The sequence below is a fragment of the Mustela nigripes genome, chromosome 16 (assembly GCF_022355385.1).
Source record: "Mustela nigripes isolate SB6536 chromosome 16, MUSNIG.SB6536, whole genome shotgun sequence".
Taxonomy (NCBI): domain Eukaryota; kingdom Metazoa; phylum Chordata; class Mammalia; order Carnivora; family Mustelidae; genus Mustela; species Mustela nigripes.
In genome coordinates this window covers 45,856,056-45,883,761 of record NC_081572.1, presented here as the reverse complement: position 1 = coordinate 45,883,761, position 27,706 = coordinate 45,856,056, and the positions used below count along the sequence as shown (strand labels likewise).

The 27,706-nt window shown below is 49.6% G+C and overlaps 1 protein-coding gene and 1 non-coding gene across 8 annotated transcripts in view; both read right to left on the bottom strand.

Annotated features, from left to right (window-relative positions):
- The window catches only part of RAP1GAP2 (RAP1 GTPase activating protein 2), a 230,349-nt gene that overhangs the window by 120,399 nt on the left and 82,244 nt on the right, over positions 1 to 27,706 (bottom strand). The window contains exon 1 of one of the 7 annotated variants that reach the window (XM_059379935.1): positions 25,936 to 26,099. The exons of the other annotated variants lie outside the window; for them this stretch is intronic. Coding sequence (XP_059235918.1) covers positions 25,936 to 26,042 — 107 coding nt within the window. The 5' untranslated portion in view covers positions 26,043 to 26,099. Of the gene's footprint in view, positions 1 to 25,935; positions 26,100 to 27,706 lie in introns of those variants that run through there. 7 annotated transcript variants of the gene reach the window in all.
- On the bottom strand, positions 22,120 to 22,223 carry LOC132004598 (U6 spliceosomal RNA). The gene has a single exon (XR_009400558.1). It is a non-coding gene; the product is annotated as a U6 spliceosomal RNA (small nuclear RNA).

Genomic DNA, 27,706 nt, shown 5'->3' with positions numbered 1-27,706 from the left:
GGGCTCTCTGTTCGGCAGGGAGCCTGCTTCCCCCTCTCTCTGTGCCTGCCTCTCTGCCTACTTGTGATCTCTCTCTCTGCCAAATAAATAAATATATAAATAAAATGTTTTTTTGAAAACAAATAAATAAATAAATACAAATAAGCTATCCTGGATTGTTTCGAAGAACACCACCAAGTGAGAGACTGTCACTCCATTTTTGAATTTTACATTTTTATTATAAATATCAATGCATATTCATGGGGCACGGGGAATCCTAAGAACCCAGAGGCATCTAATGAAGTGGACTGGGTGTGGGGAAGGGCCTGCCACATCTGCTTCCTGCAGCCCATCAAACCAGAGCACGCGAGGCCTCAGGGAGCAGACCCAGCACCTGCCACAGGGAATCAGGGCTGAGAAAAGGCTGCTGTTCTGGCTCTCCTGCTGCGTCACTTCCAGCTGCCATGGTCACGTATGTGACAAGATGATGCATCAATGTCAATAACGCTGGAAGGGTCTGTCCACAGAAACAGCATCATTCTCCCCAGGAGGCATGAAGTCGGCCTCGACAGGCAGCTGGGGCCACCAAGAATTAAGTGTCTCTGTCTGGGGCCTCTGTTGCCCTCCCCCAGATCTACTCCCTGCCCCAGCTGGCCAGACCAAACAGTGAAAGGAAAAGGCCACACCTAGGCCAGCCACAAAAACCCTCCAGTGACTGAGCGCTGCTGCAGCCTCTGGACTCAGAACTGAAGAGCATTCGGCGGGACGCAGAGGACACGCAGGCTCCTCCTGCTAGAAGAGCAGGTCCCAACTTTAGGACTCTGTGGGGTACCTGGGCCCTTGCTGGCCGGCCTCCCGTGTGCGCCTACGCATCACTCAATCACTCTTGGCTGAATGAACTGAAGAGCTGTAGGGCCATGTTGGGCCAGTGTCCCACGTGAAAACACGATGAAAACCTTCCAGCCAGGTGCTCCATGGAATGTGTCTAGCGGAAGGCCAGGCTGTGCGTGCTTGGAGGGCAGGAGTCTCTAAACAGCCCACAGGGCCCAGGGCCAACAGCCTTCCCTGCAGGCCTTCAAAAACTGTCAATACTGAAACTTTTTACTGTCTAGCAACTGGTACTGATGACCTTTCTTATCACCTTCTCTGCCAAGCACAGTTCCATGAAGATGATGGAGACAAGGAGCTATGTTTTCATCTTCTACACAGATAAGACGGCTGACACTCGGGAAACACAGCTCGTTCCTGGAGGGACCAGAACCCAAACACAAGAATTTTGATGGCATAACCTGTGGCCTGAGCCATCCTGTTTCTGCACAGAGTGAACGAGCAGGCAAAGGAAGGAAAGAATGGAAGCAAAGACAGAGGCAGCCCCTCTGCCCCCTGCCCCCACCACCTTCTGGCAGCAAAGCCAGGAACTCGCCAATCTTCATCTTTCCAGCTCGGTCAGGGTCCTGCCATACGAGCAGGGCTCTTACTCGCACTGCAAACTCCAAGTATCTGAGGACAACACCCTGTGCTCCTTACACACACATCCCCCACAAGCCTCCAACAGCGCAGAACAGTTAAGTTACCCCTCTTGCTAAGCAAGGTCACAGCCATGTGCTTGTTAGCATAGCACCTGGCGCTGTTGCAAGGTTCACCCGGTTCTGCTTAAGCCAGGAACACAAGCCACCAGGCAGAAGCGGCCCCCAGCAAATCCTCCCTAGGATCCCCACACTCTCCCTGGAGAGAAGAGAGCAGGCAGAGAAGACCACAGTCCACACAGACCAGGAGTGACTTCAGTAGCCTGTCTAGCTTTGCCACTGCTCAGAGGCTAGCTCAGGTCTCCAGTCCCTCCAGTCCCCTGCTGGTCTTCCGGGGTCCCTCTCTGGACCATAAGGTGAGCAAATGGCCACCCACCCATCTATCTGGGTCAGAGCCTCTGAGGCTGGGCTGACAAGGCCCCAGGCTGCAAGGCAGTAGCTTGGGATTTTCTGCCAGTAGCCCCAGGCGGCATGGAGCTCACTAATGCCCAAAGCTCAAAAGCCAACTCCCAAGGGAGGCAGCCACTTTACCCTGCTCAGAGCTGCAGATGGACTAGATGAATGAGATTTTTTTTAAGTGTGTTTGTTTTACAGATTTACAGAACAGGGACAGGGGGAGGGGCAGGGGAACCAAGCAGAGGATGAAAAGGGAAAAGAGAGAAAAAAGACAGGGTGGACAAAGGAGAAAGAGAGAAAATGGAAGCTTTCCCAAGCTTCCCAGTCAAAAGACACTTCCCTCCCCATCTAGCTACCATTCATGAGTTAAAAGGCCACACAGCTGGAGAAGCCCCAGCAGGTTGGGGGTGGGACGGGGGGCCGGGGAGGGGGGGACACCCAGAGCCGGGGCCTGCGGCAGGAACATCCATGAGCACCACTAGAAGGGCTGGGCCAGGTCTTTCTGGGTCCTCCCGGGCTCTCTGAGCTCTCCCTGAGTGTCCCTGGAGGAGCAGTTTCAGGTGGCATGACCTGTACACAGGAGTGCTTTTGGCCCAAGGCTGGAGACCTCAGAAAAAGTTTGGTATCCTCAGAGCTGCCTGTCCAGCCCCCCACTGCCCCCACAGGCTTAGACCCTCCCCCAAAAGGCCATTCTCTCCAACTCTCACCCCACCGCCACATGGTCTCCTGAGGCAGGAGACCTTGAAAGGAAGAGAGGATGGAGATGGTCCAGAGCAGGGAGCTCTGTAACCCTGCACCCCCCTCAGAAGAAGAGCTGCTAGGCCTCTCTTCACCCCTCCCCTCTGAGACGAAGGACACTATCGGGGAGCAGTCATGGGAAAGGCCCCCAGTAAAAGCACAAAGAGCTTCAAAGGCCCCATTTCTCCTCTTGAGGAACCTGGTGCTCAGTGAGTACCCACTATGTGCCAACATCCAGGGACATGATGTGACGAAGTCATGCTGGAGCCCCTCTTCCCCAGCCAAGACCTCTAATGCATCACTAAGTCCTCACCACCTCCTAGATTGGTTCTAATTCTTCCACCCCACTGTCTCCCGTCACCTATCAATCTCTCACCCGGACAACGGCACTCCCATCCTAATCCCTCTCTGCCCACGACACCCCTCCGTCTATTCTCCAGGGAGCAGACACAAGGATCTTTCTAAAGTGAAAAGCTGATCATACCCACCAGGATAGCCATAATTTTTTTTAAGGTGCAGCCTCTTTAAAGATTTTATTTGTCAGAGAGAGACAGAGAGAGCATAAGCAGGGGGGAGGGGCTGGGGAAGGGGCAGAGGGAGAAGCAGGCTCCCCACTGAGCAAGGAGCCTAACGTGGGACTCGATCCCAAGACTTTGGGATCATGACCCGAGCTGAAGTCTGACTTAACCTATCCTCCAAAAGTTAAACCCAGAATTACCATATGACCCAGCAATTCCATGCCTAGCAACATACCCAAAAGAACTGAAAACACACGTTCAAACAAAATCTTGTACATGAGGGACGCGTGGGTGGCTCAGTGGCTTAAAGCCTCTGCCTTCTGCTCTGGTCATTGTCCCAAGGTCTTGGGATCAAGCCCCACATCGTGCTCTCTGTTCAGCAGGGAGACTGCTTCCTCCTCTCTCTCTGCCTGCCTCTTCGCCTACTTGTGATCTGTCAAATAAATTTAAAAAAAAAAAAAAAAAAACTTAAAAAAAAATCTTATACATGAATGTTCGCAGCAACATTATTTACCATAGCCAAAAGGTGGAAATAACCCAAATGTCCATCAGCAGATGAACAGATCAATAAAATACAGTACATCCACACAAATGTTATTCAGCCTTTAAAAGGAAAGATGTGCCGACACACACCGTCACACGGATGAACATGAAAACATTACAGCAAGTGAGAGAAGCAAGTCACAAAAGATCACAATATGACGGGATCCCATTTAAAGGAAATGTCCAGATAGGCAAATCCAGAGACGGAAAGCAGATGGGTGGTTGATTAGGGTAGTGGAAAAGAATGGGAGTGACTGCTGCTGGGGACAGAGCTTCTGTCTGGTGATGAGAGAGTTCTGGAGAAGAATGGTGGTGTTGGGTGCACCACACCACGAATGTAATTAATGCCACCTAAACTGTACACGTTAAAATGGCTAAAACGGTAACTTCCATGTGGAACCCAGAGTAAGAAAATGAAAGTGAAAACCCAGTACAAAGTAATAATGGCACCCTCCTTTCAATGGCTTACCTCAACCACTAGGACCAAACCCAACTCAACATGCCCTCAAGGAAGGGCCCCTTATCTGGGCCCATCCAGCTCACCTCACCCCTTCACTTCCTCTCCTCACCTGGGACCCGCGCCCCCTATTGACAAAACCTGTCAGCTCATCCACTGGGCCCCTCTCACTCATACCAGAGCCCCCTGTGAGGACCTTCCTGCTTGCCCACACCCCCTCTCCAGACTTAGTCCACCTGGGTCCCCGCCAGAATGTCCCTTCCTTAAGATGATGTGCCAACCCCGGGTTGGGGCCCTGTGCTCCCCGCTGCCACAGCACAGCATCCCATGTCCCAGCACCCAGCCCCTTTGCTGCAATGACCTGCTGGGAACCCATCTTGCCCCCTGGACTAAGAGCTCCATTACGGCAGGCATCAGGCCTGCCTCATCCCCACTGGATCCTCAGCACCAAAGTACGATAGCAGACATGGATGGACAGATGGACGATACCCCCAGGAAGTTTACAGTCAAGCTCAGAAGGGAAGAGTAAATGGACGAGAGGCCAGCTGGAATGCATGGGCACCAGCACGGCTGTGATTCACAGTAAGGGAGATCGTGGGGACTGATGTAAATGGTGGCGGGGGAGTTGGAGGTGGGTATTCAAGCCAAGGAGATGGATGGAGAAGAAACCGGGACCATCAGTGTGAGAAGTATATGGATCTGGGGCCAAGCCAGGCACTTGCAGAGGGGCAGGGAGGGAGGGAGTGGCCAGCATCCATCCTGACTGCACACAACCTCTGAGAGCCTCTGGGCTCAGCATGTCATGTACAACAACTCACTGACCCTCATGACCACCAACATTATTACCCCATCATGCAGATGCAAAAACCAAGGTCCAGAGAGGTAAAGCGCCTTGCCTAAGTTCACCCAGCTAAGTGGGATCTCAGACCAGGTTCGCTTGAGTGCATGATGGGGCTCCACGGCAGCAGAACACCCAATGTCCTAGGACAGGCAGGACAGGCAGGACTCGAGGCTGTCACCCCCTCTTCAAGAACCAGAGCTGTGTGGTCGCCCTCATGTGCCCCAGACTGGCCACTGCCTTCAGGAAAAGGCTCCTGCTCATTTCCTTTGCAAAGCTATTAAACCCTCAAGGTCAGAATAGTACTGGATTAATGTGGGGAAGAAAACATCTGCCCCACATCCCATCAGGTATCTTAACCAATGCCCTGGCTTTGCAACTGATCTTTCATGGAAGTAATACAACTTCCAAAAGCAAGGGTTCCCTCAGCCCTGATGTCCCTTGGTGTAGCCTCTCCCCCACTCAGTCTCACCTATACGGGGGCTGCCTGTGGCGTTCCTGTGAGGACTCCCCACTGTCTGTCTCCCGCTCGGGCATCTCCTCTGAGCTTCAGACCCCAATGCAAACTGAACATCTCCACTTGGGATCTCACTAGTCTCAAAATCAACATGCCCAGAAGTGATGTCATTTCCCCCCCACCAGTTCCTCCTCCCAAGTTCTGTCTCCCAAACAAAGGCACTGAGCACTCCTGACTCCTTCTCCTGCCTTAGGCCTGATATCCATCCCCTAATAGACAAGGTGTGTCATGGACCAGCAGCAGGAGCATCATCTGGAAGCTGGCCTAAATGCAGGTTCTCAGGCCCACCCCAGACCGGCCAATGGGAATCTGCATTTTGACAAGATGACCATGTGAGCTACACACACAGTAAAGTTTGAGAAGTACAGCTCTAACAATCCATGATCCCTTCATTCTGCCTCCTGCATTCCTCCCAGGTCCATCAATGTCCCTCTATCCCTCCCCCACCATCATCTCAAAGCCATTGGTTAGGACATCTTCCTAACCAATCCCCACAATCCCACTCTTGTCCCACTCCAATAACTTTTTCTCAGGAGCTTGAGTGACCCTTCAAAATGTAAATCTGATCATATGAGCCTGCTGCATAAGGCCTTGAAATGTCATCCTATTACCCTCACTATGAAAACCAAATTTCTTTCATTCAATCACTCAATTTTTATTGAGCATCTTCTACGTACCTGGCACTGTTCTAGGCAATGGAGAGAGAAGAGTGAACAAAACAGACAAAAACCTCTGCCCTGTGGAGCTCGTATTCTAGTGGAGGAAAGAGATAATAAAAAGTTTAAATAAATAAATGAAAATAAAAATTTTAAATAAGAAGCCTATCAAGTGATGACAAACGCTAGGAGGAAAAATAAAGCACAGAACAGTTTGCAATTCTAACTGGGGTCATCAGAGAAGCCCGCAATGAGAAGATGACATCAGAGAGAAGACCCGAAAGCAGCCAGGAAGCAAGGAGGGAGGGTGGCTGGGGAAAAGCATCCCAGGGAAAAGTAACAGCAAGCACAATGGTCCTGAAGCAAAAGCATACCTTAGCTGAGAGGCCGGTATGGCCAGTGGAGAGAACAAAGAGTAAAGAATAGGAGCCGAGGGCAAAGAAATCACAGGGAGCCTGTGACCAGGGTCAGAACGCTAGCTTCGACCCTGAAGAAACAGGAAGCCACGGAAGGCAGAGCTGTGAGCAGAACAGAGATGTGACCTGACTTATAGGTTCAAAAGATCACCCAGACTGCAGTGTTGAGAACTGTAAGGGGGCAAAGCTTGGGAGCAGGGAGGCCCGCTAAAAAGTCACCTCGATTGCACAGGGTGAGAGCGACCAATGGGCTGCACCGCGTTGATGGTTACAGAGATGATAGGAGGTGGTCAGACTCTGGATGAGTACAAAGGTACAGCCAACAGGATTTGACAGATCGGATGTGGCGAATAAGAACAATCCAGAGAAGTCAAGGGTGACTCCAAGAGTTTGGTCTAAGAGACTGAGCTGGGGAAGGCCACAGGAGGGATGAGTAGGGAGTTAGAGAGAGAGCAGGAATTTCACTGTGCACCTGCCACTTCGGGAATGCCTTTCAGACACCGAGGGGGATCACCACTGAGGGAGACAGAGAAGAGGAAAGAGCCTGGGCACAACCCATGCAGGTCCGAGGAAGAGGAGGAGGGAGGATTAAGCTGTGTCAAATGACTAAGCAGAGGGCAAAAAGGCAGCCATGAGGTGTGGTGGGGAGCAAAGCCAAAGAAGGTCTTCTGGAAGCTTCGCCATGAAGGTGATCAGCGAGAGCAGTGGCTGCAGGTGCATATGGGGCTGAGGGAAGTCAGCGCTCATTGGTTTGCCATGGCAACTGATGTGGGAAACAAAGGCAGAAGAAAAATTATTACATATCCTTACTACTTGCAGCCCATTGACAAGTCCTTGAAAGAGGCAGAGTGGCTGTCCTCTAGGGACTCAGCTGCCTTGACGCTGATTCTTTGCTAAGAGCAAAGGCAATCTTAGCCCGACCCTCCAGGATCCTGCAAGTCTGCTTAAACATATAAAAATTCCTTCAGGGGCACCTGTGTGACTCAGTGGGTTAAAGCATCTGCCTTCGGCTCGGGTCATGATCCCAGGGTCCTGGGATCGAGCCCCACATCGGGCTCTCTGCTTAGCAGAGAGCCTGCTTCCCTTCCTCTCTCTGCCTGCCTCTCTGCCTACCTGTGATTTCTGTCTGTCAAATAAATAAATAAAAATCTTTTTTAAAAAATTCCTTCAGAAACTTCCTTTATCTCTACCCACCCCACCCCAAGATACACATTGGCAAATCATCCCCCAAGCATAGGACCCACCAATATACATTGGAAGGGTCTCATGACTGAGGATTTACCAAACAGTAATAAATGACCTTTTCCCAACAAGAGCTAGACCCCTCAGGATCCTGGAAACCTTGTTTCCAAAATATTTGGAAGGCTTATGCCATCCCTAACCCCCTCCCAACTGGACAGTGTATAATGGGCCACTCCTCACAACCCCAGCCCAGCTCTTGCTGTCCACAGGCCCTGTCCCCGTGCTTTAATAAAACCACCTTTTTGCACCAAAGATGTCTCAAGAATTCTATCTTGGCCATCGGCTCCAAAGCCTAATGTCTTTCCTACATCAGCTGCCTCATTTTCTCCAGTTTCAAACCTTCAGGCTTGGACCTCTCAGCTAGTTCAGGCTCTGCCCGTCTGGGGTGTGAACCTGAACTGTTTTTTCTCCCTTCTCCTAGCTCACCCTCTTTCCCTGGCAGGGCATTTATTCTCCAGCTTCCAACCCAACCACCTGGGGCCACTGGGAGGATAAGGTAAAAGTTAAACTCTCCCCAGGAAATGAAAAGACCTAATTTTCCCCAGACAGGAGCTATAAATTTTTCTGAAATTCCAACCATTCCTCCCTTTGAGTCCAGACTGTTTTCAGTCTTCACAAGTCTCCATTAAAATGCAAATGTTCCAACCAGTGAGAGGGAAGGTGGTAAGGCTCTCCTGGCTATCCTGCCCTTCCTCCAGAGCTAACTCACAGGGGGAGGCCCACCATTCCCAGGCATCATTCTTTATCCCTAACGTCTCTATATAGATCCTAGATATCAACCTTTTGTCTGTACTGTCATTTGCAAATATCTTCTCCCATTCCCTGGGTTGCCTCTTTGTTTTCTTGACTGTTTCCTTTGCTGTGCAGAAGCTTTTGATTTTGATGAAGTCCCAAAAGTTTATTTTCGCTTTTGTTTCCTTTGCCTTTGGAGACATATCTTGAAAGAAGTTGCTGTGGCTGATATCGAAGAGATTATTGCCTATGTTCTCCTCTAGGATTCTGATGGATTCCTGTCTCACGTTGAGGTCTTTTATCCATTTTGAGTTTATCTTTGTGTATGGTGTAAGAGAATGGGAGTTTCATTCTTCTACATATAGCTGTCCAGTTTTCTCAGCACCATTTATTGAAGAGACTGCCTGTTTTCCACTGTATATTTTTTCCTGTTTTGTCAAAGATTATTTGACCATAGAGTTCAGAGTCCATATCTGGGCTCTCTACTCTATTCCACTGGTCTATGTGTCTGTTTTCATGCCAGTACCATGCTGTCTTGGTGATCACAGCTTTGTAGTAAAGCTTGAAATCAGGTAACGTGAAGCCCCCAGCTTTATTTTTGTTTTTCAACATTTCCTTAGCGATTCGGGGTCTCTTCTGATTCCATACAAATTTTTGGATTATTTGCTCCAGCTCTTTGAAAAATACCGGTGGAATTTTGATCGGAATGGCATTAAAAATATGGATTGCTCTAGGCAGTATAGACATTTTAACAATGTTTATTCTTCCGATCCAAGAGCATGGAATGGTCTTCCATCTTTTTGTGTCTTCTTCAATTTCTTTCATGAGTGTTCTGTAGTTCCTCGGGTACAGTTCCTTTACCTGTTTGGTTAGGTTTATTCCAGGATCTATAAAGAACTCCACAAACTCAACACACACAAAACAGACAATCATATAAAAAAAATGGGCAGAAGATACGAACAGACACTTCTCCAATGAAGACATACAAATGGCTATCAGAAACATGAAAAAATGTTCATCATCACTAGCCATCAGGGAGATTCAAATTAAAACCACATTGAGATACCACCTTACACCAGTTAGAGTGGACAAAATTAGCAAGACAGGAAACAACATGAGTTGGAGAGGATGTGGAGAAAGGGGTACCCTCTTACACTGTTGGTGGGAATGCAAGTTGGTGCAGCCACTTTGGAAAACAGTGTGGAGATTCCTCAAGAAATTAAAAATAGATCTTCCCTATGACCCCGCAATTGCATTACTGGGATTTACCCCAAAGATACAGATGTCGTGAAAAGAAGGGCCATGTGTACCCCAATGTTTATAGCAGCAATGGCCACAGTCACCAAACTGTGGAAAGAACCAAGATGCCCTTCAGCGGACGAATGGATAAGGAAGATGTGGTCCATATACATTATGGAGTATTATGCCTCCATCAGAAAGGATGAATACCCAACTTTTGTAGCAACATGGACAGGACTGGAAGAGATTATGCTGAGTGAAATAAGTCAAGCAGAGAGAGTCAATTATCATATGGTTTCACTTATTTGTGGAGCATAACAAATAGTATGGAGGACAAGGGGAGATGGAGAGGAGAAGGGAGTTGGGGGAAATTGGAAGGGGAGGTGAACCATGAGAGACTATGGACTCTGAAAAACAATCTGAGGGTTTTGAAGGGGTGGGGGGTGGGAGGTTGGGGTAACCAGGTGGTGGATATTAGAGAGGGTACGGATTACATGGAGCACTGGGTGTGGTGCAAAAACAATGAATACTGTTACGCTGAAAAGAAATTAAAAAAAAAAAATCCCTAACATCTCATGCAACCTTCAGAATATTGACTCTTTTATTATCTATACTTCACAAATGACTAAACCAATCCTCTGAGAAATGAAGCCATTTACCCACAGTCCCAGAGCTACAAAGTAGCTACGGCAAGATCTGAACACAGGTCACCTGACTCCAGAGCTCACACTCTGTGAGGTTTCTATATTTATTTTTTTTTGTTTTTCCACTCTTTTGGTCTGTTGACTTTTTTTTTACTCTTAAAATTGTGGGGGCGCCTGGGTGGCTCAGTGGGTTAAACCGCTGCCTTCGGCTCAGGTCATGATCTCTGGGTCCTGGGATCGAGTCCCGCATTGGGCTCTCTGCTCAGCAGGGAGCCTGCTTCCCTCTCTCTCTTTCTGCCTGCCTCTCTTCCTACTTGTGATTTCTGTCTGTCAAATAAATAAATAAAATCTTTAAAAAAAAATTGTGGTAAAATATACACCAAATTTCCTAGCTTGACCACTTTAAAGTATACAATTCAGTGACTGGTTCAATACATTACCACAAAGGAGGGTCTGGTTCTGAAACTTGCCTATTACCCCAAAAGGAAACTGATACATTGATTTTTGAGTAATACTTGAATGTAGTTCAAAATCCACAATTTATTTGATGGTATAAGGTGAAAGGCATGGTCTTATCCTTGTCCCAATCCGTCCAGCTCTCCACCCCCAACCCAGTGAAATGGTTTCTACACGTCCTTCTCCAGTTTATGCAAATATAACCCAACATAACAACCCTATTTTCCCCCTTTTCTACACACACACACACACACATAAAAATAGTACATTGTACATTCCATTCTGCACCTTGCTTTCTTTACTCCAAGTATCTTGGGAGAACTTTATCTTGGTCCATAGAAAACGTCCTTATTCTTTTTCAAATAACACAGCAGTCCAGTGCCCAGTTCACTATCACTAGGCATTTGGTGGTTTCCAATGTCTCACTATTTCAACTAATACTGCAATGAATGATCTTGTATAATACTGTTCCACACATGTGGAAATACAGGTGCTGGATAAATTCCCAAAGGCAGATCTCTGGTTCAAAGGGGATATGTGCATGCATAATGGTTGCCAAACTGTACTGCTCATGGGATGGTCTCAATCCATCTTTCATTAAATTGGTATGAGAGTGAGGGCCCACGTGCCCACTCTCCAGTTCGCCAGGGCTGGAACCAACGCCAAGGCAACTTCGGATTCTGGTTTCTGCCCGCCCAACTCACTTTATCCCTTCATCTGATAATGAAACTCTCCACCTTTACTTCAGAGAGCTGATCCTCTCGCAGTGGAAAGGATGTTTACAGTCACAATACTCACACCAGCCGCAGGAATAAGCCCCTGACTCAGATATAATGAGCCCCTGACTCAATCATAAACCCCCAACCCCACCTGCACACATAGATTAATGCAGAGATCAGCGTGTGATCCAAGCCAATCAGCACTCCTTGGGGGTTGTCTAACTGGAGCTGGTAGAAAGGAGGGGTTTTTTTGCTCTCTGGAGGGAAAAGCATTAAAATGTTAAGCCCACAGTGGTCTGTAACCATGGTTTCAACATCATATGTAGAGATGACCCAAGAGAATGCAGTCAACACAAAGAGAGACAGAGACACAAAAGACAGAGAATCAAGAGACTGCTCAAAAGTCCTGGATCCAGCTGTTCCTGAGGCCCAGACTTTTCTATAGATGGGTTATGATTGCCAATAAATCCCCTTATTTTTGTTTGATTAATTCAACCTGGGCTTCTGTCACTTGCCCCCAAGAGTCCTGACTAATATACTGTATCTAAAGTATAATCCCAATTTTGTTATAAAACAAAAAAAACAGATGTAGATGCAGATGTAAATACACTGTGTGGGAGGATATATGTTTAGGGAGAAAAAAGACCAGAAGAAAATATATTAAATGTTAATAGTGGTTATCTCTGCAATCCCCCATCTGGGATTGCAGATGACTTTTATTTTAGTCTTTGTACTTTTCTGTGTTTTCCAAATTTTCTGCAAAGAACATGGATTTTAAAAATATAATAAACATTTCTTTAAAAAAAATCAGATGGGCAAGAAGCAGCCCAGAAAATGCTCAGAGGAAGGTTCTAAGCTCATGCAAAGGGACAGCAGAGAGGTCCAACCCTGAGGCCTGCTCCGTGGGGACAGCAGATGCTGGAGTGGCTGTTCCCCATCTCAGGGCTGGCTAGCAGGTCACTGAAGGCATCCATGTTGTCGACACTAAACCCAAGCCTTCCATCGTGTGGCCACAGGCTCTGGTCTGTGCCCAAAGGTCAGCTCAGAGCCAAGACTCTTCTCTCCACATTCCTCCTGGAACCCAAGCTGAGCCCCCAGAAGTCCTCACCCACCCAGTACCAGTCCCCTTGGCCTCCAAGGAACACCCTACAAGGCACTGGCAAACACCTGTCCATGAGTCCTCAGCAGCAGGAACAGAAAAGACTGGGCTAAAAGGAGAGCTCACACAAGGTGGTCCACTCTCTCCAGAGCCTTCTCCCTTATCAACACAGGACCACTGGAGAAGGGGGGGTTGGACTTGGAAGGACAAAGGTCTTGGGGACCGTCAACTTCAGAACATGGCCTATAGAGGAGAGCAGCCCTTGCTTCCCAGGAGTCCCAGGACACTCTGGCCCCAAATATATCTGGGTTTTCATAGAGACCGGACTAGAGCTAGCCCCACCTGCCTGCCCCATCTCTGACCAAGGAAACACTCTCTTTTATCTTTTTTACATATTAGGGTCTGAATAAGATGTTTTCCTTTTACCATAGCCATTTCTGAGTATGCAGTTCAGTGGCATTCAGCATTACACAGCCATCGAAGCCATCCATTTCCAGAATCTTTTCATCATTACCAAAAGAATTTCTAATCCACTGAACAATAACTCATGGGGTGCCTGGGTGGCTCAGTGGGTTAAACCTCTGCCTTCAGCTCCAGTCATGATCTCCTGGGATCAAGCCCCGCATTGGGCTCTCTGCTCGGTGGGGAGCCTGCTTCCCCCTCTCTCTCTGCCTCCCTCTCTGCCTCCTTGTGATCTTGCTCTCTATATCAAATAAATAAATAAGATATTTAAAAAATAATAATAACTCTTCCCCACACCCTGTTAACTCTATTCTACTTTCTGTCTCTATGCTTTCATCTATTGCTAAGTACATTGTACAAATGAAACCAAGCAACTTCTGTCCTGTGTCTGGCTTCGTCACTTAGCTTAATGTTTTCCAGGTTCGTAAATGGTGGATTGGAATTCCATTCCATTGTACAGCTGAATAATATTTTGTATGGATATGCCACATTTTGTTTATCATCCAGTCCCCTGCAGAAGGACACTTGAGTAGCTCCCACTTTTATCTGTTCTGAGTAATATTGCTATAAACATGGGTGAGCAGATAATGTTCAAGTCCTTGCAATCCACAAGTAAAATCATTCATTAGCCCTACTCCTATTTCACAGATAGGGAAACTGAGGACCACAGTCTGAACACCATGTACCTTCAGGATCATACACAGTACTACCTCCCCTCGGTTTTTTCCCTGAGGCTTCAGGCTGCCCCTCCACCCTGCTGCAGTCATTTCCTTGTAATCTAGGGGTCCCTACCTCTCATATCCCTGAGATCTCTGCTGGGCCTGGGCCTCCGGCAGGAGAATGGATCATGGAGAGTCCACCAGGACCTTGGGACCAAGAGCACCCATCGGCTAGATGGCCAGAGGAAGAGGCAATCTAAATGGAAGGAATCCAGAGTTTCCAGGTTGAGGGGGAAATGAGCCCCACAAAGCAACAGCAAAAGAGGACGGGGAAGCATCATTCAACCCCAAAGCTGAGCAGCAACCCTGAGCAATGCCAGGCCATTCTCCCAGACAAGGTTTCACTCAGTCACACATCTGACTGCCTCAATGTTCACAATGGACTCTTGGGAAAGGGGTCCCAAGGAGTGTGTTTGATAATGTTGGGGATCCAACAGGCTATGTCAGGGAAGAGAGAACACCTCACCCATCAGAGGCAGAAGGGGGCATCTGGGAGAGTGCTAGCCCCTGCAGCAACCAACCAAGTGGACAAGACTGAGCAAAGACCAACACCAGTGAAGCCACCAGGGCCAGCAGAGTGGACAGCTCCTGGGTTTTCCTGACCAGTGTCCATTCCCTGGTCTACTGACAGCAACACATCGAATGTCCCTAGGTGACCTGCCCCTCCTTTTTTCTCAGTCCAGGTGACACCATCCCTAGAACCAGGAGTGGGCACAACACCCAGACTCAACTAATCAGCGTATCCAAGCCCTATAACCAAAGTTCAGGGATGGGCACATGAGCCACTGTGCCCAGTGTGAGTCATCCCTGGGACTCCTGCTAAAATTACTAGAAAACAGATTTGCTCTTCCTGTTGGTGTTGCTAAACTGGCAGAATGTAAGCCTGGCACAGCCATCATCTTTCTTTGTGGATAACCTAGCCCAGGATGAAGCCAATCCAAAAGAAAGAACAGCTCCGAGATGGGGAGAGAGAATGATTCCAGCCTTGGATCCAGTCATACCTGAATCTGTCCCCCATGAACCTTCCAATTACCTAAAGCAATAAAATTTCTCTCCTCCTTTAGGTTAATTAGAATTGGGGTCTCTTGCAACCAAAAGATTCCTGACTCATTTACCTAAACTGTCAGTCAGAAGAGTTATTTTGGGGGTACTACTACTCCAACTCAAAGACCCTCTAGCCCCAAACCTTCATAAGAAGAATTACAATAGAAGTTATTTCAACTGTAATGCTGACTAATTCTGTTTTTCTATGCCAACTAGGGTACCAAACTGCCACATGAGTTTGGGGGGGCAGGGAACAGAGAAGCCTAACCCGTCCTTCACTCCTTGGCATTTATAACCAACCACAAAGTGGCCTCAGGTGACCCTGACAGCCTCGTTTCCCTCTATTGCCCAATATGAAATCCACACCACAGTCTAACTGAGTTCTAAACAGGTCCCCTGCTCTCCCTACCTCTGTCCCTTTGCGTAGACTGTACCATTTAACTAGAATGTACTTCCCCACTTGATCTCTCTTCAGAAATGTTGTACAGTCGCCATGGCCCACCTTAAATGCCGCCAATCCCATGAAGCCCTCCTTGGGGGGGGGGGGTCCCTCTTTCTGTTGACCTCCAGAGTGTCTTATACCTCTTCTCCAGGATGCCCCATCTTCTGTATGGGGTTCACAGTATGTGTCTGGTTTCTCCTCTGGAGCACAGGTGGCTTAAGGCAGGGAGAGTATCTTACTCTCCTCCTGGACCCTGTTTGTCCAAGGACTGGTACACAGCTGGCACTCCACAAACATTGAGGGAAGTGACTTGAAACCACACAAATGAACATTTGGAGCACAGTCCGCTTCTAGGCAGGACTGCTGCCTGTGTTTGCATTCATGGAGGAGAAAGACAGGTGAATCCTGTAGGGATGGATGGGAATGCTTTCCAGAAAGGGAGGAGTGGGGCCAGAGGAACTAAGCTGTGAAAGCCAGGTGTCCCCATTCCCATGGCTTGCACCACAGGCTGTGTCCTGCCACCACGCGGTTGTGCCCTTGGGGGACCTTCTCAGCTATCAGTAACTGGCCTTTGTTGATGTCACACTCAAAAGCCCTTCCTGGCACATTGGAAGATCTCGTTTTCAGACAGCCTGTTTCAGTCATCTCTTGATTTACACACTCCTTCCATCTTTGCATCTCGGATTAAATCTTATTAAAATAAATGTTCTATTAAAATACAGATGGCACAGGTAACCCAGGCTCCAGCCCAGACCTTCCTGTTCTCATAGAGAAGCAGAAATTTCTGTTCTAATTAGCGAGGACGGCAGCCAAGAGCCCTTTCAGCTTATCTAAAGCCTGGTAAATCAGACTTTCCCCCAATCTAGCCTCCACTGCCCTTTCCCTTGCCCCAGCTTCAGCCGCATATTCAAAAGAAGCCCAGTTGCCTGAGAAACCAGTCCAATCTCTTCCTTAAAAAATAATGAGAATGTGTTCAGGTGCCATGATTCTTCAGGTTTTGAAGCATTTTCACACACCTGAGTGACATCATCATCCACCTCATAGAGAGTGAAAGTCAAGGGCAGAGAGGTCAAGTAACTCAGCCGGGGTCACCATGAAATTGGAAATGGATGAAAAGGCACAGGGTTTGGCATCAGGCAGATCTGGGTTGGATTCCCAGCTCTGCTGTATGAGCTGGAGGACACTGAAAATGTCACCCCATTTGAACCTCAGCTTTCTCCTCTATGAAAAACATAGATGGTGATAGTAAGTGTGGTGCAGAGAACGGGATGCCTGAGCCCCAGGTGCCAGCCTCGTGCCATGCCCACCACAGACCCAACAGGAGCTCCCAGCCCAGTACTTCTCTTATGATTCCTGACTTTTTATACTGTTAACACATAACCTCCCATACTTCTGTTATTTTCCTTAGGGGTAATAAGGGAAGGAAAGGGAGGAGGAACATCTAAAGACAAATTAACAGCGGCCATTCTGCAGCCCACCTCCTGCAGGGAACCCTCACTTCCAATCACAATGGACCTGCCCCAAACCAAGGGCATTCAGGGCTGGAACCTGGCCCCATCTGGAGCTCCTGACCCCTGTGCTTCGCACACTGTACATCCAATCCCTGGGGATGGGGGAAGGGGCACGGGCACTGCCAGATGTGGCCAGGTGGTGGTGCAACGGTGAGCAGAAAGGGACCAATCCCACACTAAGCTGGGTGCTGAGAGTTTAGATGTGATGCAGAAAGAGAGGCCTAGCCAATGTTGCCAAAGCTTCTGATTTCTCAAGAGAAGACGGAAAAAACCACCGGTAACACAGAACCTTCCAATTTTAAAAAATATCCATTTAAAAGGGAAAAACGCATGTAAGCCTAATAAAGCCCTGGGAGAATGCGCAGGGTTGTGCACCTGTGCCATTCCCTGCTGTATCCCAGCACCCAGAACAGAGACTTCGTGAAGCTTTGAGGACTCGGCATGGGCCACATCCCACCTCGGCCTCATACACCTGGCAAACTCCCAGGTGCCAGGCTGCTGTTGTCCCACTCCCTGCAGACAAGACTGTGTGGTGTTAGAGCATGGGGGTGGGGATGGGGGAATGAGATCCCTTACTAGGGATCTGTCCTGCAAACCAGGGGAGAGGTGTGACTTGCTTGGGGGCTGTTTCAAGCTGCTGTACCCAACGAGGAAGAGCTCATGACCACAGGCATCTGCACAGCCTCCTTATTCTGCCCCCCATATTCAGTGGTCGGTAAAGATCTTTACAGTAAATACATGGAAAGGGGGAGGGGGCTCAATCAACAGGACTGCTCCCTCCTTTGGAGAAACAGACTAACCCTGAGGCCTGGCAGGGTCAGCCCGCCCCTAGAGGGCTCTGGCAAGGACTTGGCTACTGTTCCAACTTTCACGAAACAGAGTGTTCATAACTGATAAGCTTAAAAGCAAGTGACAATTTTTCAACCCACCCTTGCTCCAAGGACAGTGAATAAACACAGCATTGGCTCCAGGTTCCTACAGAGTGTGTCGAGAAGGAGAGGGGAAGGTGAAACCAAGCTCACCCACCCCTAGAAGTCAATGTGGATTCTTTGACACCTTCTTCTTCAGGGTCGAACTAGGGTTCCCCACTTAGAATTGCCAACTCACAGGGGCCCCTGGATGGCTTAGTCAGTTAAATGTCTGACTCTTGATCTGGGCTCAGATCTCAATCTCAGGGTTGTAAGTGCAAGCCTCGCATTGGGCTCCACGCTGGGCATGGAAACTACTTTAAAAAAAAAAAAGTGCCACCCACTGGGTGGCTCAGTGGGTTAAAGACTCTCTCTTCAGCTCAGGTCATGATCCCAGGGTCCTGGGATTGAGCCCCACATCGGGCTCTCTGCTCAGCAGGGAGCCTGCTTCCCCATCTCTCTCTGCCTACCTCTATGCCTACTTGTGATCTGCTGTAAAATAAACAAAATCTTTAATAAAAAAAAAAAAAAGAAAAAAAAAGAAAAGAAATCCCAACTCACAAACTCCCAAATATACGCTTCCTTTTATTACGGGTTCCAAGGTGACCCCAAGTCCCCCACATACCAGGCAATGGGCCTGCCTCCACAGTAATTTTAACTGGACTGTGACTGGACTGTGGAGAGGGAAGGAGGAGTCTGCTGGGGTGCAGGAAAGTTCTATGTCTTGATGTGGACAGTATCTACACAGCTGGATACATATGTGGAAATCCACTGAGCTGTGCCCTGAGATTTGTTGTACTTCCGTGCCTGCATGAGAACAGCAGCAGCATGTATGGGGAACTTCTCAGAAGCCAGGCACCGCGTGAGTGCTTATCCTGGGTTCCAAATAATAGAAGAGTTAAGAGGACAGCCCCTGGACCTCAAAAGACCAGGGTTAAAATCCCTGTTCGTCCCCCTCTGATTTTGCCCTCTAGGTGTTCCTCAAAATCTGAGCCTCTGTGTCTCTACTGGAAAACAAAGATAATAACCATTGTAATTAAGACAGGTATGCGACCCTAGCAAACAGTAAGCCTCAAAAGATGTTGGCTTGTTACAACCATTCAACGTTCAACAACCCCAGGACCCTAGTGTTGGGGGCCCACTTGACCATATGAGAAAAGTGACTCCTTCCTTCCCACTGTACTCCCCAAACTGCAGACATTTCCACATCATCTTCTCAATTTTTTCCCAAATCCATGTACCACCTGACTGTTACTTTTCTTGATACTTCTCTTTAAATTGATCACAATTTTTTACTTAAACAAATTTACTTTTCGAAAATATTATGTAACCGTCGTACATGGAAAACCAGTATCACTTGCCAGAATTCATTTTTTAAAATAGCAATTAAGATAAAAGGCATTTGTCCACCTGAAATCATCTTGCCTACCTCATTTACTTTTTATGGATTCAGGAGGCAAAGAGACTCAGTTTGCAGGGCAGGCGGGGAGTAGGGAGGGCAAGAGGGCCTCATCTACTTAAAATGACTGAGAAGATTGCTAAGCCGTGCAGCAGACCCCGTCTGCCCAGAAGTGATTTTCGTTGGTTTAACCAAACGGGCTTGGCAGGCCCTATATTTGGCAACATCCTGGTAACCAGCCATCTGTGTACCACACGGGCTCCAAAGAGATAGAACTGCATTTAGAAAAACCATATATTCACTAATGGCGACTGTTCACCAATTCAGACACCCAATGGCCCCCGCTCTTTGGCATGAATGAAGGGAGCCCGCCTCTGCCTCTCAGACAGCAGCTCCAGGACCTGAGATCTAGGAACTCAGTGTCAGAACAGCCCTGGAGCTCAGCGTGAGTGCTGAGCCTGGACCCTCATGTGTTCCCTAACAATAGAGGGACAGGACAGGAGTCAGAAGAGTAATAGGGCACGCCGCATGTACACATCATCAGTTATCTTTCTCTCCAAATCTCTTCCAAAGGGGAATGAAGAAGAGAGAAGGGGAGAATACCTCAAACCCACATAAGAAAAGGACACCTTGAAATCTGTGGCAGAGGGCACTGCAGTATTAAGAGGACCTGGGGGAACAGGCGGTGTGGAGTCAGTGAGTCTCATGTGCACCCATTCGTTCACACAGCAAATATTTACTAAGCACTTCCTATTCCGGGCAATGGGGGACCCAGGAGTGAAAAAGGCAGAGTCCCTGCTCTTAGAGAGCTCACATTCTAGGGGTGGGAACGGTCAGTAAATTGTTTATTACATAACCCAGATAATACCAGTTAATGATAAGAGCCATGGGGGTAATAAATCAAGGTAAAGTAATGATGGCTGGAATGAGCTGCCCAGATTGGATGGCAGGGGAGTCCTTTTAGAAGAGATGACAATTGAGTTGACACGCAACAATGAGGAAGCACCACTCAATTAAGTCACCATAAACAGTGCAAGTAAAGGGCCTAGAGCAGGCACAATGAGAAAGCACCACTCAATTAAGTCACCATAAACAGCACATGTAAAGGGCCTGGGGCAGGCACAAGCTTGGCGTGTTCCAGAAACAGAAAGGCCTTTGCAGCAGAAATACAGTGACCACAGTGAGTGAGAGGCAAAGTGGAAGTAAGGTCAGAGAACAAGAGAGAATAAGGCAGGGGATACAGGCCGGGCTTCAGAGTCTGGATTTCATTTAAATTATAATGGAAAGCCTATGGAGAGGTTTCTACAGTGGAGAGACTTGATTTTACCTGAATTTTTAAAACTCCACTCTGGCCACCATAAGAATAGATAAGGAGGACAAGAGTAGGGACACCAAAGAGGAGACAAAAACAGTGGCTCCAAAGGAATCACAAAACCCCTTAAATTCTCTCCCTGAACTCTAGGTGTCTAACTTCCCAGGTGCTCAGTGAGGCCTAAAATGGGAAGCTGGCTAAAGGGAGATGTTTGTTCTTTAAAGCAATGACAGCCAACCAAATGGCATTCAAACATCAGACAAGAGAGGCCAAGAAACAGGCCTTTCCACAAAGGGCAGGACCCGGCCACCTCCCAAGAAGAGAACAAGCAGCCATCTGTTCCAGGGCTGGGGAGTAGATAAGTTCCCGCCATGCACCCCTTCCAGCCTTGGGACTCTGGGACTCCAAGGCCAGGCCTCCAGCGCTCCACAGGCTCGGGCCCCGAATCCAGCCAGCTCATAGGCCTATCGCAAAATCTCCTGTGGCAGAAGGCAAGTACCCTCCATGACACCAACCTTCAACCTCCAAGGACAAATCAGTCAACTGCCAACATCACCAAAACAGACAATCAGGGATGCCTGGGTGGCTCAGTGGGTTAAAGCCTGCCTTCGGCTCAGGTCATGATCCCAGAGTCCTGGGATAGAGCCCAGCATCCATCCGCCTCTCTGCTCAGCAGGGAGCCTGCTTCCCTTCCTCTCTCTCTGCCTGCCTCTCTGCCTACTTGTGATCTCTGTCAAATAAATAAGTAAAATCTTTAAAAAAAAAAAAAAAAAAAAACTCCAGTGTGAGGTCTTGCCCAAAACAAACAAACAAACAAACAAACAAAAAAGTGATAGAGCCTCAAAGCTAAATACCGACTTACAATATCATAGGGGACAGCAGAACACGTTAGATGACACCAGGAGATAGCATCCACAAAATCCTAACTATGGGCAGCTCCCCATGATGATCAAATTTCTCCAATAAAGAAATTATAATGAAAAAAAAGAAAGTAGCAGTAGAAAATTCATAAGGTGACATATGACCAATTACACTGGGTTTTTTGAATCCTGCCAAAAAAAAAAAAAAAATTTGAAGGGCACCTGGGTGGCTCAGTTGGTTAAAGGTCTGTCTTCAGTTCAGGTCCTGATCCTGGGGTCCAGGGATCGGGAATCGAGCCCCATATCTGGCTCCCTCCTCAGTGGGGAGCCTACTTCTCCTCCACTTGCCCCTCCTCACCCATCCTAACCAACCCTCACCACACCACATATGCTCTCTCTCAAATAAATAAATAAAATCTTTAAAAAATTTTTTGAAAAACTTATAAGACAATTAGGGGAATTTGAACACTAATTAAATATGATATTAAGAAATTACTGTTAACTCAGGGAGTACAATATGGTAGTGTTCTATTTTCTTAGAAAACTTCTTTAAGGTGTATACCAAAACATGTAAGAATGAAATGATATCCTGTCTGGGATTTACTTCAAAATAATCTTGTGGGGGAGTGGGGTGGTAAATAAATGAGGTAAGATTGGCCATGAGTTGACAATGACTCAAACGGGGGTATCATATTACACAAGTCTCTCTACTTTTGTGCACGTGTGAAATTTTCCACAATAAAAAATTAAAAAAAAAAAAAGCTCGGGATGGACTTTTGCTTGTGCAAGGGACCATGCTAATCTTCTCTGTATGATTCCAATTTTAGCGTATGTGCTGCCGAAGCAAGCATGGGGTGAACTTTTTCTAATAACCGACAGGGGACTAACCCGCTAGACATTATATCCCACAACAGAGGAGTGTGGATTACTCTGCCTCTGCCTCCTCTGCCTCCCAGAGACTTTAGATTCACTGTTCTGCCCCCCAGAGCCTGCCGCAGGGGGGTTGCTGAAATTCATATTTTCCTCCTCACAAACCCCATGGTGAGGGTTGTCTTAAAATAACTACTCCCTGTAAGAAGACGATGTCTTTTCATTTATGCCAACTGACCTCTGTCCAGTTCAGAATGTCACTCTTAAGGGCACACAGCAACATCCACACCATTTGGAACCTACCTATTTTGACTGTTTCTCTGCCTCAACCCTTCCTACGAATGGTACCTGTTTTCTACCTCAGAGGACATCACTCCCCCACACCCGCCCATCCACTTCTACATGACCAAGGTGGGGCTACGGATCTGACCCCAATCTGCCACAGCGACGAGGAAGCAAGATCTGAAAAGTCAAATCACTTGAAAGGAGATTTCCCACTAAAGCGGTCCCCAGAGCACCATCTGCAAGGAAAGCTTCATTCAGGTGCCTCCTTGGAACCCTGCTCCAATCAATCCCCCCTTGCAAACACACCATTGTTTTTGAAGGAGCCCAAGCGGTGGAGTCCCTGGAAGATGGTCAGAAAGAGGCAGAACCTCCAGGTTATCCCACAACTCCCAGACGGAGTCGTCAGGTAAAGGCTGACGAGCACCACAGTCACTTCTCCAGGATGCAAACCGAAGCTGGAGCTTTCAGCAGAGTTCTCAGGACCCACCAACAGTGTGACTGGAGTCTTCTGGTTCTGGGGCCGTTTGAGGTACCCGTGTCATTACCATCCTCCCTGGCACACCTGCCTCCCCCAATATGCCAATATATTTCTAAGGAGCCTGGGGAGGGCAGGAAGATGACAAGGACCCTGGGGGCCATCACTGCAAAGCTACACAGGACCACTTCATCCCTTAAGGCCAACAGCTGGGAGGGTCATCTGCATAAGCTTGTCAATTAAAGGTGCTGGGAAGATGGATGGATGGATCCAGCCTTCTGAAAAGGATAAAGATGGGGTCTGAATCTGACCTGTGATGAGGGTGGGGAGGAAGCAGAAACTCCGCAGACCAAACACCCACCCTGGAGTCTGGGAGCACTTAAGAGAGGTGGGGCAGCTATAGCCTGCTCCAGCACACCCCCCCCCACACACACACACCTGTCCACCCCACCCCAACCCCCACGCCTGGTGCCCACAAGGCAAGGGTCAATAGTGATCACCGCACTTCAGACACTTAAAGACAAAGAAACTCCAGATTACAGCAAGCAAAGCAAAGGTCATTTAGCACCAGCAGGAGATCAAGCCCTCTCTCTCCTTGGGTAAGTTAAGTCTGTTGGCCAAAGCAATCGGGATGACAGAAGCCAAAGCAGACTAGGACGAAGGCAGGAGTTGGGAGGGCCTCAACGCCTGCTGCATTGCAGGGAAGGGCACAATGCGTCTAGGAGGAAGGACAAGATGTCAAGAGCCATGAGCAACCTTCTTGTCCTGTCCCCTGTCCAGTACTTCCCTGTGCCTCATGCACAGCTGGTCTGGACTAGTAGTGGGGCTGTTGCCACCAGACTCCTTGCCCTGCTCTCCAAGGGCACAAACCCACAGAGAGGCAAACGGGAACAGTTCTGTTCAAACCCTTTCATCCTCACGTGGCATTTCACACCTCTCAGGTGCGTTCTTCACCCACATTATCTCCCTTCCGCTTCTGTATGGACACAGGAACAGGCTCAGGGAGACTACATTGATACTACAAGGTCATAGTCAATGGATGAGCCAGGACTGTGCAGGGACCTTCCACCCTACCATACACTCTGTACTCAGAAACAGGAACTGGTCTGAGGCAGCCGCCTGTAGGTCAAGCACACCATCCTTCTCATTCCTCAAAACAGGTGCCAGTGGTCTCAGAACAGCCATCCCCTATCCCTCTGACTTTAGAGGGCTGGCTTAGTCATCACACCTCTACAGATAAAATGCTGAAGGACAGGGAACAGGAGAGAGTCAAAGTCTAGACGGGAAATGGGGCCCAGACCTGGAGCAGCGGGCTCTAGAGTCCTGCTGATAGCTTTACTGCTAGAAAGGTTTGTCCCCGGCATCAGCCATTCCCTAACATCACTTGCAGGATTTCTGCCACACCCTATACCATTTGTACTATCACTCTTTCAATTAAATGGACTCATTCTTGGGACTTTATACATTTAATTTAAAGTGATGCTTTATATCAGGACCACTGGCCATGACAAGGAGAGAATTCTAAAAATAAATAGCATAAAAACAACCTAAATTGTAGGCAGGCACTGCTCCCCACTTTAAGGCCCAGAGCCAGAGGTCTGCTTTCTCTTTGTTATGAGAGAGATCAGTAAGTGTTAAGAGGGTGTTAAAGCCAGACTAGCACCAACCTGAAACTTTCCCCTTGAAGAAATCACATGCATTAGTAGAGAACTGAAAAGGGAAGAACCTTCTCACTGGGTGACTCAATGTTATTTCATGCTTAACCACCTGAAGTCATTTCACTGGCTAGTCACCTTAGCTATGGGAAACATCGAATCAGACTGCATCATAGGAGGGGGACAAGAGGGATGAGGGGCAACTACACCACAGAGGCAACCCATGCCAGCTTCTCAAAGTGCTCTAATCCATTGCCCTCCACTCCCCCTCACCAGGCATACCCAGCTTCTGGGCAAGCCCAGGGGTCACCTGTCACCACCCAGGTATCTCTGGCTCCACTGTCCTTGTCTTAGCCTTTGCCTAATGCAGAGCACAGCACTAACCACTTCAAACTCATCTGCAAATCAGGACCCAGCAGAGCCACTGGAGTCACCCCAAATCCTTACAATATCTCTGTGGACAGTCAGCTCTGATGAAGCCCAGTTGCCGGGCAGCTTTGGGCTCGTGTACCCTGGCAGAGAAGTGAGTGGGTGCCAGCGGGTGTAAGCAGCTCCCTTGGGTTTTGAGGACATCAAGCCTGCAACAAGGGACTGGAGCCCGGGAAGCTGTCCCAGAAGCTCCTTTGCTGGCCCCAAACCCCTACCTCTTTTCCCCACAGGTCAGCTCAAGAGGACAATTTCCAACATCCAGGAGCAAACAATTAGTACAGTAAACCCAAGAAAGGTGAAGATGGAAAGAGAAAAAAAAAATCCAAAAAAGGGGGAAGGGGGCTCCAAACTTGCTCCTTGCCTGCCCGCACTGTGTGCAAGGCAAGCGGATCCCAGCCTGGCGGGCACCTCACAGGCTCAGCCAAGTTGCAGAGAAGCAAACGGCATCTCGGCGCATTGGGCCACTTGGGGCTAAGCCAAGGACTGTCACCCAGGTCGGATCAACGCTACCCACGCTGCAGGCTTTGGAAAGGGCGCTGCGATGGGCAAATAAGAACGAAATGGGCAAACGGGAATGGGGACGAAACACTTGGTGCCCCTCTGTTGATGATGGAGCCCGAAGGGCCCTCCCAGCCTCCCTCCGACCCAGTCAAAGTCCTGCCTCAGCTTTCTCCCAACAGCCAATGTCCGGGGCGAAGCTCCTGAGTTGCTCCCCCGACAGTGCACAGAACAGAGGTTTTTCCCAACCAACTCGGGGCCAAAGGCCCTTTTGGAAAAGTCCATCCCAAAGAAAACGGGGATTTAGCATGAGAGTGGAGGGAAGGGGGAGGCGGCGCTGCCAGCCTTTACCTTTTCTCTTTATTCTGTTTTCGCGATTTGTGCAGGAGTCCGATGAGCACCACCGCCGCGCGGATCCCTGCCTTTCGGCAATGCATCCTCCCCGCGGGCTGGGACATGGCGAGGCCACCGGCGGTGCCCGGCCGCGCCCTCGCCCGCCCGCAGCGCGCCCCCGTCCGCCCGGCTCCACGCGCTCCACGCCGACGGCTCCCAGCCCCTGCGCCCCGGCCCCCGGCCGCCCGCCTCTCATGGGCCCCGCCCCGCCTAGGTGCGCCCCGGGGGTCAGGTGACCGGGCGCTCACTTCCCGGCGACCTTCAGCGTCTCCTCGGAGCCTGCCGGGCGGCCGGCGCCCGCTCTCCCAGCGCAGGCATTTCCAACGCTCGCTCCGGGCGCGGCCCGGACGGGCGGCTCCGGGGCTCCGGCTCCGGCTCCAGCTCCGACGCGCCGCCCGCGCCGGGACCCCGCCCCGGCCCCGCCTCCCGTGCCCCGGGCCCCGGCACCCCGGCTGCGGGCGGTGCAGGCGGCCCTGCCACGAGTGGGGGGGGGGGGGGCTCGGCACCGCGTTCGCCCTCTGCTCCGCGCCTGGGCTCCCTCCCTTCCTCTCCTGGCGGGCAGCCGCACCCCCCCCTTCTCTCGCCGCTCCCTCTCCGTCCCCTCCTCTGCGCTCCCCCGTCCCCGCCTCCGCTGGCGGGGCCCCGGGCTCCCTCCCCAGGCAAAGGCGGCTGACGTGCTCTCTCCCAGCCCGGCCCGCCGGGATACTTCTCCAATGCTGTCACTATCTTTAAAACAGGGAGAAAAAACATCCACCGAGACGAAACGCGTGTCCTCAGCCCGTGCGAAACTGCCTTCGCACACGGCACCGCCGCTGGCCTCTCCCGGCCCGGGGCCAGGCGGGTAGAGAGGGCACCCCGCACCCAGCGCCCACCTTCCCCGGCCTGAAGCGCCCAGGCGTTTTGACTCAGCGGGATCTACCTTCTACCTTTCCCCGGGAAGCGGCTGTCCTGGGAGGCTGAAGGGGGCAGGAGGGGACTGCTCCAGCAAGGGCGGCGCTACCTGAGCTGGAGTCAGTCCCCCGTTAACCTTTGTTTCCCCTGCCCTGGAAGCCTGACACACCACGGGGTCAATGATCCATTTCACCGAGGATACACCTCTGCCTGGCGTCCCGGGTTGCCAGGGAACCAAGGGGAGCCCCCACCCCACCAGCACCTCACAGACACCCCATATCAGTTCTTCCCTTCCTCCCGCATACCCCATGCAAGCTTCATCTTCGCTTCAGAACCTAAGGAAAGGTCACTGGCCAGTTCGTAGGGAATGGGCCAGGGCTGAGTCCCTGATGTGGACGGGGCTGCTCAGAAGCCTCTCACTCACTCACTTCCATCTGGGGCCACGAAACCTAGCCCCTTCTCACCATCATCACCACCACTCCCTCCAACATCCACACTGGCTTTGCTTCTCCCTCCCCCACAGAAGGGACTTGGGCAGAGGGCTGGAGGGAATGAAAATAAGCCCAATTAGTCCATCTTCAGAAACAGCCCTTTGGGACCATAAAGGTCCTGAGGCAGTTTGCCTTGTTGTGGGTTCTGTTGTTTTGTTTTTGCTTTTCAGATAGCCTGGTGTTCGTGCAAGCACAGAGAATCAGGCAGGGAAAGGGACTTACTGGAGAGGGACAGGGTTGGAAATGAATTCCAGGGCCTGAGGCCTCAACCCCACCTCTCCAGTGGGCACATTTTCTCGCTGGCACTGGAGCTGGGGTAGAGAGGAGGGAACACCAGGATGCTGCCA